Here is a 15,267-nt window from a genome sequence, read left to right as displayed (position 1 = left end):
ATGCAAAAGTGGTGAGGTGTTTCTATTATACTTTTCCTCTGATTGTTCTATTCCTGGTTTTGGCTACAAATACTGAGGTAAAATACTGACCAAATACTGAATGTGTGATCGTGGCCTAAGGGAGTTAGGTCAGATTGTTGTTTTTTTTTTTTTTAAAACCTGCCACATATTTACCATTGAAATAAGCGGGAGGTGTTTTTTTGTGTGGGTTTTACGTACTTTTTTAGCTTATAAGGGCATGTTTTTCCCCCCCTGGGTGAAAAATCCACATCTAAGAAACGCTTCTAAAATACATGGGTTTTGACACCGTTTTGATGCCATTTTTGTATATTTTTCTTTTAGTAATTTGTAATGCTTTATAATATGGACTGTAGAAATAGACTGTGGATCTTAGCGCGTTGCTGCTGCAATAACCGACTCGAAAAACAGCGAGTCGCTGTTAAAAAAAAAAAGAAAAAAAGCTGTATGACACAATTTCCATAATTAAAACACACCTAAATTGAGGCAACACATACACACATATATATATATTTTATATACTGTATTTTTTCAATACTCAAGCACATATATCGTATATAGAGAGAGTACGATTTACGAAGCATATAATACAGCGTATGTTTCCATATTTAAACATGAAAAAAAAAAACCCCGCCATGAAATAGTTTGCCTCGGAAATGTTGGTGCCGTGCGCTCTAGAATTTCAGCTGCTATTTTTCTTCCTAACTTTCGTGCTCAGTGATATGTCAGGCTTAGTATGTCACTCGCACTGTAAAGTTGAGGAATATAAATTGTTACTGTGTCCCGAGGAGGTTTTGAAAATGTTGCATTTAACATATGTGACATGTCTGAGTTCTCCAGTGATTGAATTAAACATGGTGATTGACAGGACACGGTCGGCCGTGACAGTGCTCTGGGCCCATGTGTGCAGCTGCAAAATCACCCACTGAGAAAACCAAAGCTGAATACTTTTTTTTTTTTTTTTCCTTCCCTTTGCTTGACTGTGACTGTAATCACTTCTACCAATCTGTTCTCAATCATTGTCGTGTTTTTTTTTATAGTTAGTGAGAAGTAAGTGAAATCTTAAGCTCTTTTTATTCATAGGGATAGATATATTTTTGCAATCAAAATTATTCACACCCTTTCATTGCAAATTTTTTAAAATTTACAAACGTTCTGCTGTTTGATATGAAGCAAGAACAATGTAAACGGCTCAACACAACTAATATGACAAGAGGCTTCTCCAAATTCAGCATAAAATGCTACTTCTAGAGGCTACATGTCCGTAAGAATGTGTCTAGCAAACTTGAGGAACTTTAGGTCAGGGCAAGGACACGCATTTCCAATGATGCCTTTTCAGTCGCTATGCAATATTCCATTGCCCCAAAATTATTGTTTTATTTGTATGCAAATTAGGCTCGCAAATGCACCCGTGGCATATCTGAGCACTTGTGTTTTTCGTCTCCCCTTTAATTCTCCCCGTTGGTGCTGCACCCGGTTCTTGATCCTCATTGCTAACCATCCAATACAAAGTGCCGCTTTCAATCACTTCTGCAGCCTCCAAATTATTCACCTCTTTCATGACAAGCATCTTTTGGTACTTAGTAGAGCACCTCTGGCTGTTATGACCTGCTGCAAATGTGATGCACCACCAGACTAGTAGAGCACCTCTAGCTGTTATGACCTGCTGCAAATGTGATACACCGCCAGACACCAGCTTCTAAGGAATTTTGGCCAATACCTCACTGGCAATTCCTACCAGTGTATTAATGTTCTTGGGTTGTCAAAAGATAGATCCACAAAGTTACAAGAAGAGATGATTGCCTTGTGCAAACAAGGAGAAGGATACAAGAAGATGCAAAACATTCAATGTTCGTAGAGATAAGGTTGGAAATGGAGTTTACAGTTCAATGACAGAGGAACACTGGCTACATTACCTGGATGTGGCAGAAAGAGGAAGCAGTCACCGGCTGCCACCAGATGCCTGAGGAGGCAAGTGGTCAAAATCCATTGAGTGACTGCAAAAGACCTGCAGCAAGATGTGGTGGCGTCAGGCACTGAGGTTTTAGTTTGCACAGTAAGTTGCATAATAAACTCTGAAGGGCTACATGCTTAGATTGGAAACCTACTGCATTTGAAGGAGTGATGGATTCCATCAAATATCAGGAAGCTTGCACGGCATTGGACCTTCCTATCTGTCTATCTATTTATCTATTATCTATCTACAGTGGGGGAAATAAGTATTTGATTCCTTGCTGATTATGTAAGTTTGCCCACTGACAAAGACATGAACAGTCTATAATTTTAAGGGTAGGTTAATTTTTACATTGAGAGATAGAATATCAAAAATAAAATCCAAAAATTCACATTGTATAAATTTATATAAATTTATTTGCATTTTGCAGTGAGAAATAAGTATTTGATCCCCTACCAACCATTAAGCATTCTGGCTCCTACAGACCAGTTAGACGCTCCTAATCAACTCATTACCTGCATTAAAGACAGCTGTCTAAGGCTAGTTTCACACTTGCTTTTTTTTGCAGCGCGTTTTTCCCGCAAAAAAACGCATTGAAAAAACGCATACAAAAGCATACAACTGCTGCGTTTTTTTCAAGCATTTTTATGAGCATGCATGAAAAAAACGCGTTTTTATGCGTTTGTATGCGTTTTTAGTGCGTTTTTACCGCGTTTGCGTTTTTTTCCAACATTAGGTGGCCCCTCACACTAACCCAAACCATGACTTTACTAACCCTAACCCTGACCCTAACCCTAACCCTGACCCTAACCCTAACCCTGACCCTAACCCTTAACCAAATCATACTTAACCCTAACCCAAACCCTAAACCCTAACTAACCCTAACCCTAACCCTTAACCAAACCATACTTAACCCTAACCCTGACCCTAACCCTGACCCTAACCCTTAACCAAACCATACTTAACCCTAACCCTGACCCTAACCCTAACCCTAACCCTGACCCTAACCCTTAACCAAACCATACTTAACCCTAACCCTGACCCTAACCCTTAACCAAACCATACTTAACCCTAACCCTGACCCTAACCCTGACCCTAACCCTAACCCTGACCCTAACCCTTAACCAAACCATACTTAACCCTAACCCTGACCCTAACCCTTAACCAAACCATACTTAACCCTAACCCTGACCCAAACCCCAACCCTAACCCTGACCCTGACCCTAACCCTAAACCCCCTTAACTAACCCTAACTCTAACCCAAACCCCTAAATTCCATGGTTATCAAAAAAAAAACGCATGTGCAAAAAAACGCATACATGAGCATGCCAGTGCGCACATATGCGCATCCATAGGCTATAATGGCCATTTTTAGCGCAAAACGTGCGCATATGTGCGCATGCGCTTTTTTGCAGGGCCAAAAAATGCAACATGCTGCGTCTGGAAAATACAAACGCACACCCCAAAAAAACGCAGCGCATGAAAATCGCATACATGCGCTTACCAGCGCGCAGGTATGCGCACCCATGTTAAATATAGGGGAAAAAACGCATGCGCACATATGCGTTTTTTTCCAGCGCTAAAAAACGCAAATGTGAAACCAGCCTTACATAGTCGCCTTTATAAAAGACTCCTGTCCCCAGACTCAATTAATCAGTCAAACTCTAACCACTACAACATGGGCAAGACTAAAGAGCTTTATAAGGATGTCAGGGACAAGGTCATAGACTTGCACAAAGCTGGAATGGTCTACAAAACTGTAAGTAAGACGCTGGGTAAGAAGGAGACAACTTATGGTGCAATATTAAGAAAATGGAAGAAATACAAAATGACTGTCGATCTGGGGCACCATGCAAAATCCCACCTCGCGGGGTATCCTTGATCATGAGGAAGGTGAGAGGTCAGCCTAAAACTACACAGGGGGAACTTGTTAATGATCTCAAGGCAGCTGGGACCACAGTCACCAAGGAAACCATAGGTAACACGTTATACTGTAAAGGTTTAAAATCCTATAGTGCCTGCAAGGTCCCCTTCTTCAAGAAGGTACATGTGCAGGTCCATCTGAAGTTTGCCAATGAACACCTGGATGATTCTGTGAGTGATTGGGAGAAGGTGCTGTGGTCAGATGAGACAAAAATTGAGCTCTTTGGCATTAACTCAACTCGCTGTGTTTGGAGGAAGAGAAATGCTGCCTATGACACAAAGAACACCGTCCCCACTGTCAAGCATGGAGGTGGAAACATTATATTTTGGGGGTGTTTCTCTGCTAAGGGCACAGGACTACTTCACCGCATCAATGGGAGAATGGATGGAGCCATGTACCATAAAATCCTGAGTGACAACCTCCTTCCCTCCATCAGGACATTAAAAATGGGTTATGGCTGGGGCTTCCAGCAAGACAATGACCCAAAACTTCCAGCCAAGGTAACAAAGGAGTGGCTCAAAAAGCAGCACATTAAGGTCATGGAGTGGCCTATGGAGGGAGTTGAAGCTTGGTGCAAAGAGGAATGGACCAAAATTCCTCCTGACATGTGCGCAAACCTCATCATCAACTACAAAAAACGTCTAAGTGCTGTGCTTGCCAACAATGATTTTGCCACCAAGTATTAAGTCTTGTTTGCCAGAGGAATCAAATACTTATTTCTCACTGTAAAATGCAAATTTATATAATTTATATAATGTGATTTTCAGGATTTTATTTTTGATATTCTATCTCACAATGTTAAAATTAACCTACCATTAAAATTATAGACTATCTATCTATCTATCTATCTATCTATCTATCTATCTATCTATCTATCTATCTATCTATCTATCTATCTATCTATCTTCCCCAGCACTAGTTATTTATTCTTCACAGTACACCTCTTCTCTCCTGTAATTCATGCCTTTTTATATATGTAGTTACACACATTAAATTTGTAAATGAGAACAATAATTCACAATTATTTACCTTTCAAAACCGATGACAAGCCTCGGTAAGGGCCGTCCTCGGCGAGATATTTCCTGCTTACAGACTATGCCGAACATAGTATACAAGAACCTTTTCACTTTTATGTTGTTCATAGATCTTATCCTTAATTAGACAGAAATCTTATTGATGGGGATGTGTGAGAAACCCCATTACATCACATCTAGTTGTTAATACTGTATTTTCTATCTTCAGGCGGCATTTATGACAGCTGCCAAAAAACCTCTCCTCGTTTATAAAATGTCAAAAAGTACTTCTATTTTGAGTAAAGTGTACTCTTTCCTTACAGAGTTTAATATGTAAGGATAATAAGATGGACGAGCAGTAAATAAGCTAAAAAAAATAGGATAAATTTAGTCATTATAATGTGTCCAGAATTAAACACACTGTATGTAATGTGTGTATAAACAAACTGTGTATATACAGTCCTGGCCGAAAGTGTTGGCAACCTTGAGATTGTTCCAGAAAATTAAGTATTTATCTGAGAAAATTATTGAAATTGCACATGAATAGTTATACACATGTTCATTTCCTTGTTGTGTATTGGGCAGCACAAAAAAGAGAAAAAAAAAGGCAAATTGGACATAATTTCTCATAAAACCCCAAAAATGGGTCAGACAAAATTGTTGGCACCTTTCCAAAATTGTGGGTAAACAATTTTGTTTCAAGCTTGTGATGCTCATTCAAATTCGCATGTGGCAAGTAACAGGGGTGGAAAATATGAAAATAACACATGAAACCAGATAAAAAGGGGAGAAGTTGACTTAATCTTTGAATTGTGGATATCAGAAAGAGAAGAGAACTGTTTGAGGACTTGACAACCAAAATTGATGAAAAATATCAGCAACCTCAAGGTTACAATTCTATATCCAAAAATCTTGATATTCCTTTGTCCACTGTGTGCAACATAATCAAGAAGTTTACAATCCATGGACACTGTAGCTAATATCCCTGGATGTGAAAGACAGAGTCAAATTGATGAAAGGTTGCAAAGCAGGATGGTGGATAAGCAACCCCAATCTAAAGAAAATCAAGCTGTCCTGCAGGCACAGGGTACATCAGTGTCAGTGCAAACTATCTGTCGACATTTGAGTGAAGTGACATGCTATGGCAGGAGACTCAGGAGGACCTCACTTCGAACACAAAGACATAAAAAAGCTAGGCTGTAGTCTGCGAAAATGTACGTGAATAAGCCACAATCCTTCAGGGAAAGCATCTTGTGGAGAGATAAGACCAAGCTTTTTGGTAAAGCACATCTTTCTACTGTTTACTGAAAATGGAATGAGGCCTGCAAAGAAATGAACACCGTACCTACAGTCAAATATAGTGAAGGTTCAAAGATGTTTTTTTTTTTTTTTTGCTGCTCTCTGTGGCACTGGATGCCTTGACTGTGTGCAAGGCATCATGAAATCTGAAGATTACCAAAAATTTTTGGGTCGCAATGTAGTGCCCAGTGTCAGAAAGCTGGGTTTGCGTCCTAGGTCATGGGTCTTCCAGCAGGACATTAGCCTCAAACATACTTCAAGAACCCGCAGAAATGGATGGAAACAAAGAATTGGAGAGTTTTGAAGTGGCTGGCAATATGAGTTTATCTAAATCCCATTGAAAACTTGTGGCTAGCTCTTAAAATTGCTGTTGGGAGAAGGTAGTTTGAGGGTGCCAGCAATTTTGTCCTGAAAAATAGAAATGGTAATAGCCTTATTGTCAATTAACAAAATGCAAAGTGAATGAATAAATGAGAAAGCTACATCAAATCAATATTTGGTGACCGTCCTTTGCCTTCAGAAAAGCATGTCTTCTTTCATACAGTTACACATGTACTTACACATTGTTTTTGATGGAACTCTTCAGGGACATTACTTCTCCAAGATGTTTGAAACAAATGCAGATCTTCTGGACTCATTGTTCTATACGCTGATGATAGTTCTTAATGCCATCGACTGTATGTTTGGAATTGTTGCCCTGCTGCAGAATATATAAAGAGCCAATATGATGCCTCCTTGATGGTATTATATGATAGATAAGTGTTTACCTGTGTCTTCAGCGGAAAAAAGAACAAGGAGTCCTGGAAGTGATGATCGGGCCCTTACATGAAGAGACAGATGGATTTTCACAAGTGATATTCACAGATTTGTGGTTGGTTCTCCAAGATGTTTGGAACATCCTTGCTGAGTTCCTTAAAAAAGTGACAAGTATACCTAGAAGAAGAATTGATGAAGGCACCAAATATTGATGTGATTTTAGATTTCTCTTTTGTTCATTTACTTTGTATTTTGTTGACAAAAATAAACGTCTGTTTTTGAGCGTTCTCACTGTTCAGCATTTTATCCACACCTGCCTAAATACACGCGCGCGCGCGCACACACACAATTTGAAATGTTCTGTTCAGTTTTGTCTTGCTGTTTATTAATATTATTTAATCTAGTTCTGAATAATAATATAATGTATTAATAGTATTATTTTTATTATTATTCTTAATAAAAAAAATTGCTTCTATGAAAGTTGGCTTGATAGGTTTATCTTTTGGGTATTTGTGTGTCATCTGTCTTTGCCATTTATGTTTCTGCTCAGATTCTGGCCATTAACCGTGGGGAAAATCTGAAAGTCCTGACAGTAAAGGTCAACGTTCCTGACAGGGTGAAGGATGCTTTCTGTAGGTGGTGTGTGAATGAAAGGTCTGTATACATTCTACTAGATTGCCTTGTATTCGGCTTCTGCTGCTTCTCCGATGTCCAGTCCTATTACTCCGGGGTTACGTTAATATTTTATGTTGGGCTAGAAAGAGGTTTTTGGAGTTTGAGTGATCTTCCTACATGTGTTATGTGGCAATGCTCTACACATCAGGATCTGAGAGATTATGATTCCCAGCAGTTTGTAGACGTGGAATTTATTGAAAGCTTCCACTTATATTTTATTTTAGAGATATCGAAACGTCTATAAGATTACTATTTTTTTTTACGTAGAGGCGTTTTTCATTTTAGACCTTTTTTTTTTACTGAATTCGTTTTGGGTTAAGTCATAGGAAGAGTCATGAAACCTGTCCTGGTCACACAGGCTCTGATACCTGTTCTCAGGGACTTGCTACTTACGGTAAACTATATATTTTTTTTGTTAATGCATATTTTTTCACTTTTATAAATGTGATTTTTTTTTTTTTTCTTTTAAAGTTGTTTTTATTAAGAGAATTTTAATTGGGCAGATGTGATTGTTTTTTAATACTGTCTATTATATGTGTGTGTATATGTGTAATTTATATATACGTGCATGCATACATACATACGTTTGTGTGTGTATATGTATATATATATAATATACAGTTGTGCTCAAAAGTTTACCTACCCCGGTAGAATTTTTGTTTTCTTGGCCTTTTTTCAGAGAATATGAATGATAACACCAAAATTTTTTCTCCAGTCATGTTTCATGGTTGCGTGAAGTTATTTATTGTTAAACTACTGTGCTTTCTCTTTTTAAATCATAATGACAACCCAAAACATCCAATTGATCCTGATCAAAAGTTCACATACCCTGGTGATTTTGGCCTGATAACATGCACAGAAGTTGACACAAATGGGTTTGAATGGCTACTAAAGGTAACATCCTCACCTGTGACCTGTTTGCTTGTAATCCGTGTGTGTGCATAAAAGCTTAGTGAGTTTCTGGGATCCAGACAGACTCTTGCATCTTTCATCCAGCCGCTGACGTTTCTGGATTGTGAGTCATGGGGAAAGCAAAAGAATTGTCATTGGAACTACGGGAAAAGGTAGTTGAACTGGATAAAACTAGCCATGACTGGAGAAAAAGTTTTGTTGTTATCATTCATATTCTCAGAAAAAAGGCCAAGAAAGCAAAAATAGAATGGGTGGGAGGATGTCTACCTTATCTCCACCCCAGGTTGTTTTCTGGGGCTTATGTAGCTGGGCTCCAAAGTCAGCAGGGTCTGGGTCTAGAGAGGAACACTCCAGAGAAGTTGTTGCTCTGGAACCAACATGAACCATGTGCGTTCGGCGAGCGGTGAGCGGGAGGAATCCCGCTCTCAGAAGAACTGTGCTTTCTACTACAATTTATGTGTTTACCTGTTTTGCACAGGGGGCTGTATTTGTTTTACTTTACCTTGGCTTATGCTGTCCATTATAAACCAAAGGACCATCTTAAAGCCGCAGTGTTCACGTGTCTACCTTCGTGTACAGCCGAGTGAGCCGATGAACGACAGTGTGTGGATGGATGTGTGTACGTGTGTGTGTATATATATATGTGCGTGTGTGTATATGTATCTATCGCATCAGGAGGGCAGTAACATAACGATGGGGGAAGCTTTGTGGCGCTGGGGGTGGCGGCTCACCCACTTCCGTGCAGTCACAACCGGCAGAAAAGACGGTGTTTTGTGGCCTGTGCTGGAGATGGTGTGCTATGCCACCAGAGGGTGGCCGCACCCAATCTCCAGCACAGGCCTAAAGCCGCGGTCTTTCCTGCTGGCTGTGACTGCACGGAGGTGGTTGAGCAGGCAGCGACGGGATCCGGCGCGTGTAGTCAGACGGCGGCATCCCTCTCATTACTCCCCCTTCATTACACCCTCTCATTATACCCCCTTCATTACACCCCTCTCGTTATACCCCCTTGTTATACCCCTTTCACAGCCTCGTGATTGCAGCGGCGGTGTGGATTGAGCGGTAGCTGGGATCCGAGCGGCGGCTGGGATCCAAGCAGCGGCCAGGATACCAGTGGCGTTTGGGATCACAGCGGCGTTCGGGATCGCAGCGGCAGCCTGGATCCCAGCGGCAGTTGGGAACGCAGCGGTGGCCTGCATCCGAGCAGCTGCTGGGATCCCAGCAGCGGTCGGGATTGCAGTGGCATTTGGGATCGCAGCGGCGGCCTGGATCCGTGCGGCGTTCGGGATCGCAGCTGCGTCCTGGATCCGAGCGGCATCACTTGGGTGTTCCAAAATGGCTGTCGGCGTACCTCCGGTGCGGCGTGGTGGATTGTGGGATTCGGGGACATCCAGACGGAGGTGGATGATGGACAATTTAAGGCAATTATATATATAGATATGTGTGTGTGTGTGTATATGTGTGTGTGTGTGTGTGTGGGTGTGTGTGTGTGTATATATATATATATATATATATATATATATATATATATATATACATACATACACACGTGTGTGTGTTGTGGTAGATCGGCTCACTCGGCTACACACGGAGGTGGCCCGGGTACACTGCAGCTTTTAGAACTTCCTTTGGTTTATTTTAGGTAGCATAAGCCAACATGTAGTAAACAAAAATACAGCCCTCTGGAGAAAACAAAAAGAAAAAAATGGTGGCAGAACAAACAGTCCTGTGAGTGGGGTTCCTCCCGCTCACGGCTGCAGAAGACTCACTGTTCAGGTTTCCAAGTCCAGGCAACACCTGGATACATACTGAACACTGAAAGCTCTGGCCTTCAGCCATTTAAGCCCAGACCTTGTGACTCCTCCATCATGTGGCTGGTCACATGATCATGACATCACACAGGTCCTTTCAGGACTCTGCAGGTGGAGATGCGGTGGACCCCCTCCCACCTGCTCTATGGAGGTCCACTAAAACCAGCCCATAACATAACTCTGAATTAATCCTCTCAACACGTAGTATGTGTGTGTATATACGTGTATACCATATGTGTAGCACCTACATGTGATCAGTATTAATATCCATCTTTTCATGTGTTTTTGAAGGTGGAGACCAAAGCAATTTGCAAGACCTGAGCTCATGAAAATATTACACAACTCTATAGAGGACTCCTACAAGCGTCTCATTTATCCTCTTCTCTGCAGAGAATACCGGTATGTCATGTCAGTCCATAGACGTAGAAATGTCTTTTCCATACCACCAAGTGGGCGTATTCCACAGGACTTTTTTTTTCCTTTGGTGGGTGTGGCTGTGTCTTGATTGGCCAGAGGAGAAAAGGAAAACTCCCACAGTGACATTGTAGCTAAAATTTGCACCATTGTTACCGGGAGCAAATTTTTTTTTTTTTTTTTTTACCACTTCAATAAAAAAAAATTAAAAACCTATACATGTTTGGTATCTGCGTACTCGTACTGACCTGGGAAATCATATTGTCAGGTACGTTTTACCATATAGTGAACATGGTGAATAAAAACAATTGTGGAATTGCTCTTTTTTTTTGCAGTTTTGACGCACATGGTGTTTTTTTCCCCCTGCTTTTTCAGTGCATCACATATTTAAAAAAAAAAAAAAAAAAAAATGGTGGCATTCAATAGTACAAGTTGTCCCTCAACAAACAATGTTATATGGAGGGAAAATAAATATTAAAGTTATGACTCTTGAAACAAGGGGAGGAAAAAATGGAAAGTAGCGAGGTCATTAATGGGTTAGAGGTGTGCGAGCATAGAATACAGATTGGTATCTTTGGTAAATACTTTATAAGTTACGTGCTCCAAATTTATATTTTTTACTGTATATTCTCTCGTACAAATCAATCATTTACTTCCTATAAACCTCCGCCACGTCGTGTCATCACATCCGTCTGTGGGCACACGGCTCCAGGACGCGCTTTCCACGCTCGCTCGTGCCAGTGGAATAGTTTCTTATTTAGTGACAGGTGGGGAAATATTCCCATTGATTTGTAGAATTAACGGCCTGTTCTTTCATTTCTTGTCTTTACGCTTCCTTCCGCAAGTCTTAGGACGGAGACACACTGGCGAATTTTTCGTCCGAGAATCGTATCGTAAAACTTGCCCTGGCCGGCACCTCTCCTGACCTGAGCTTGACAGCGTGATGGATTACTACGCAGCTGTCAAGTTCAGGTCAGGAGAGGTGCCGGCCAAGGCAAGTTTTACGATACGATTCTCGGACGAAAAATTCGCCAGTGTGTCTCTGCCCTTATTGTCTTTCCCGTCTGAGAACCTGAGAGAGACTGTTGTTCTTGGCACCGCGTGACGTGGTTTTCATATGATTTTTTACGCAGATAAGATAATGAAGTTTATACTGAAATATGTTGGCGTTTAGTTTGTCGGAGCCCACTATAGTAGTGTCAATAGGATACCAGATTAATTTTTGGGGGGCTAAAGTGTTAATGTGCAATTTGCAGCTGTAATGGAGTCAGACGACAGGATAAAAAATAAAATGAAAGGGCAATTTTTTTTTTCAACTGTGTTATCAGATATGACTCTTTAGTCTGGGATATCAGGTGTTAAACTGAGAGCTGCAAATGGTCGGCAGATAGAACTCCTGTATCGCTCATCAGGCTGAGTCGCGATGATAGCGGCGATTCTGATTGTTTTAAAATCAGGCCTTAATCGGTCCGAGATATACTCTTCCATTAGAACAAGCTCACTGCCAGATTCTCATTTAACTCATTATGTAGCTAGCAATAGGAAGTGCAACACAGAAAATATAGAAAACAAACATTTTTAATGAAACCCAATTGCAAAAATATTTTTTAGCCCCAAATACATGGATTTAAGAAAGGAACAAAAATTGATCCCAAAGATGAACAACCTATTTAAAATGTATGTTTAAATAATAAGACTCCCAATAATCGGGACACGTCTATATTAAAGAACTGGTTATACACAGCTCTGGCAAAAATTAAGAGACTGCTGCACAGTTTTATAAAAATCAGCTTCTCTACATGTCTGACAGCCATTCCATTCCAGTGTCAGTTGAATTCCAACCGGAGTACACCTCATTCTACTTAATGATTAGGTGATCACCTGAACCAAATCTTATTTAACGAAGGAAAGTATAAAAAACCCTGCTGTGGTGTTCACAATCCTCTTGCAATAGGACAAGCTGGCTGGCAAAACAAGTGTTAGTAATATCCCAAAAGTAATAGGAATGAAAAAATAACTTTTAACCATGCCAAAGGAGCTGAAAAGAAAAGTCTTGAGTGAGGAAAAGAAGGGCTCAATTCTGGCTTTACTGGCCGAGGGATACAGTGAGCGTGATGTTGCCTACATCCTCCTTAAAATTTCTAAGACGGCAGTTCATTACAACAAGGTTAAGCAGCAGACATTGGGGACAACAAAGCTACAAACCGTCAGAGGGCGAAAACGACTCTCCACTGACCGGGATGACCTTCATCTTATTCGAAAGTCACTCGGCAACCGCAGGATGACATCAAGTGACCTACAAAAGGAATGGCAAATGGCAGCTGGGGTGAAGTGCAGGGCAAGAACAGTTCATAACAGGCTCCTAGAGGCAGGGCTCAAGTCATGTAAAGGTAGAAAAAAGCCTTTCATCAATGAGAAGCAAAGGAGAGCCAGGCTGAAGTTTGCCAAAGACCATAAGGATTGGACCATAGAGGACTGGAGTAAGGTAATCTTCTCTGATGAGTCTAATTTTCAGCTTTGCCCAACACCCGGTCGTCTAATGGTTAGACGGAGACCTGGAGAGGCGTACAAGCCACAGAGTCTTGCACGCACTGTGAAATTTGGTGGAGGATCGGTGATGATCTCTGGGGATGCTTCAGCAAGGCTGGAATTGGGCAGGTTAATCTTTGTGAAGGACGTATGAATCAAGCCGCATACAAGGTTATCCTAGAAAAACAATTGATTCCTTCTGCTCAGGCAATGTTCCCCAACTCTGAGGCTGGTTTCACACTTGCGGTTTTTTTTTTTTTTTTAAAACTTAGAGAACTCTTTTATAATAGATGCTTTGCAAAACATGTCATACAATATACTTCGTAAACATTAAACATTTTACTGTTGTATTTATCTTAATAGTATTAAACTAAAGAATAAACTAACCTAACACTACTACCAATCCAGACTTAAAGCTTAACCTGAGTCGCATTCCTGTAGGAACCATAAGCAGCTTATTGTAACTACAAAAATTTTGAGTTCCACCGAGCCCACTTTGTGTGGTATTTATTCAAAGAGTTGCTATTAAAAGCAAATCTTTCTTCTGTAGAGCTATGGAAACGTAATGTGTCTAGAATATCTGAGAAGGAAGGGATATCTGATTTTTTCCAAAAAAATGCTAATGAATTTTTTTATAGTTAGAAAGATGTGAATCATTATATATTTGGTTGAAGGATTGATACTCTCCAGATCTAAAGAGAGAAGTACCATCTGCGGGGTTACAGTAATTTCACTATCATGTAAAGTATTAATATGGATTTTGACTTCCTTCCAGAGGATTTTTAGTTTTGGACAGCTCCAAAAGATATGATATAAATTGCCAGGGTTTCCACATCCTCTCCAACATTGGGATGAGATCTCCTGATTATTATGGGATAGCCGTATAGGCGTATAGTACCATCTATTCATTACTTTATAAAAGGACTCCTGCAAGGCCATAGAAATAGTAGACTTATAGGTATGCCTAATGGCGTACTCCCATTGTTCTGGTTGAACTATAATATTTAAATCAAGCTCCCATTTGTGCATATAATTGTTTTTTGAAAAGGATGTATCTTTGTTAAAATGTGAGTAGATATTTTTAATACTCCATTTAAACTGATGATTAATATTAACTAGTAATGAAGAGACAATTTCCAGATTCTTAGCCCTGCTGCGTAACAGCTTTTTTATATTCTCTTTTACCGTGAAAAAAGAATATATTTCTGACGAGGGCAGATGATATTTGGATTTAAGCTCACTAAAAGTACTAAACTCTTTCCCATCCCATAAGTCTCCAACTTTTTTTATGCGTACCTCATCCCAGGTATCTGGTATTGAGAAATTGTAAATCTGGGCCAAGAAGGAGAGAGGGAGTCTTCTAATCATATCCTCCTTATTCTCTTTCCTATGTAGCTTAGTCAGAATGTTCCAGGCCGAGAATATGGCCTGGAGGATTGGATGGTGGTGCTCCTTCTGCCGAGATTCCAATAAGTAACTGAAAAGAAGTTTTGGAATGGAATTATAATTTATTTGGGCTCTTTCTATATCCAGCCATGCCGGATGCGAACTCTCTTTGAACCAATCCTGACTGAGTTTGATGAGTGTCGCTTGGTAGTATGACCAGATATTGGGCAAAGCGAGTCCGCCATGTCTCTTTGTTTTGTATAAAATATCCGCTGCAATCCTTGCCTTTTTATTTTTCCATACAAAGAGCTGAATTAAAGTCTGAATTTTTGTTATAAACGAGACATGTATGTTTAAAGGGATAGTTCTAAATAAATAAAGAATTTTTGGTAAGATGAAGACCTTTACCACTAAAATTTTTCCTAGTAGGGTCAGGTCGTGAGTTTTGAATCTATGGAAATCTTTGGAAATAGTTTTAATAAGGTTATCTATATTGGTGGGGATAATGGATTTAAGTTTAGTGGTAATAGTGATACCCAAATAAGTAATTCCCTTTTCTTCCCATACAAAATTGGATTG

General features: G+C 40.1%; 1 protein-coding gene across 2 annotated transcripts in view; it reads left to right on the top strand.

Annotated features, from left to right (window-relative positions):
* SRBD1 (S1 RNA binding domain 1) overlaps window positions 1-15,267 on the top strand; it is a 255,048-nt gene that overhangs the window by 61,604 nt on the left and 178,177 nt on the right. For both annotated transcript variants that reach the window (XM_073564217.1, XM_073564216.1), the window contains exons 11-12: window positions 7,515-7,618; window positions 10,651-10,758. In XM_073564217.1, the coding sequence (XP_073420318.1) occupies window positions 7,515-7,618; window positions 10,651-10,758 (212 nt within the window). The remainder of the gene's footprint in view (window positions 1-7,514; window positions 7,619-10,650; window positions 10,759-15,267) is intronic.

The sequence above is a fragment of the Dendrobates tinctorius genome, unplaced genomic scaffold (genome assembly GCF_039654945.1).
Source record: "Dendrobates tinctorius isolate UK_male_01 unplaced genomic scaffold, ASM3965494v1 ptg000434l, whole genome shotgun sequence".
Classification (NCBI taxonomy): Eukaryota; Metazoa; Chordata; class Amphibia; order Anura; family Dendrobatidae; genus Dendrobates; species Dendrobates tinctorius.
The sequence above is the reverse complement of the archived record's forward strand: the minus strand, read 5'-3'. Positions and strand labels throughout refer to the sequence as shown.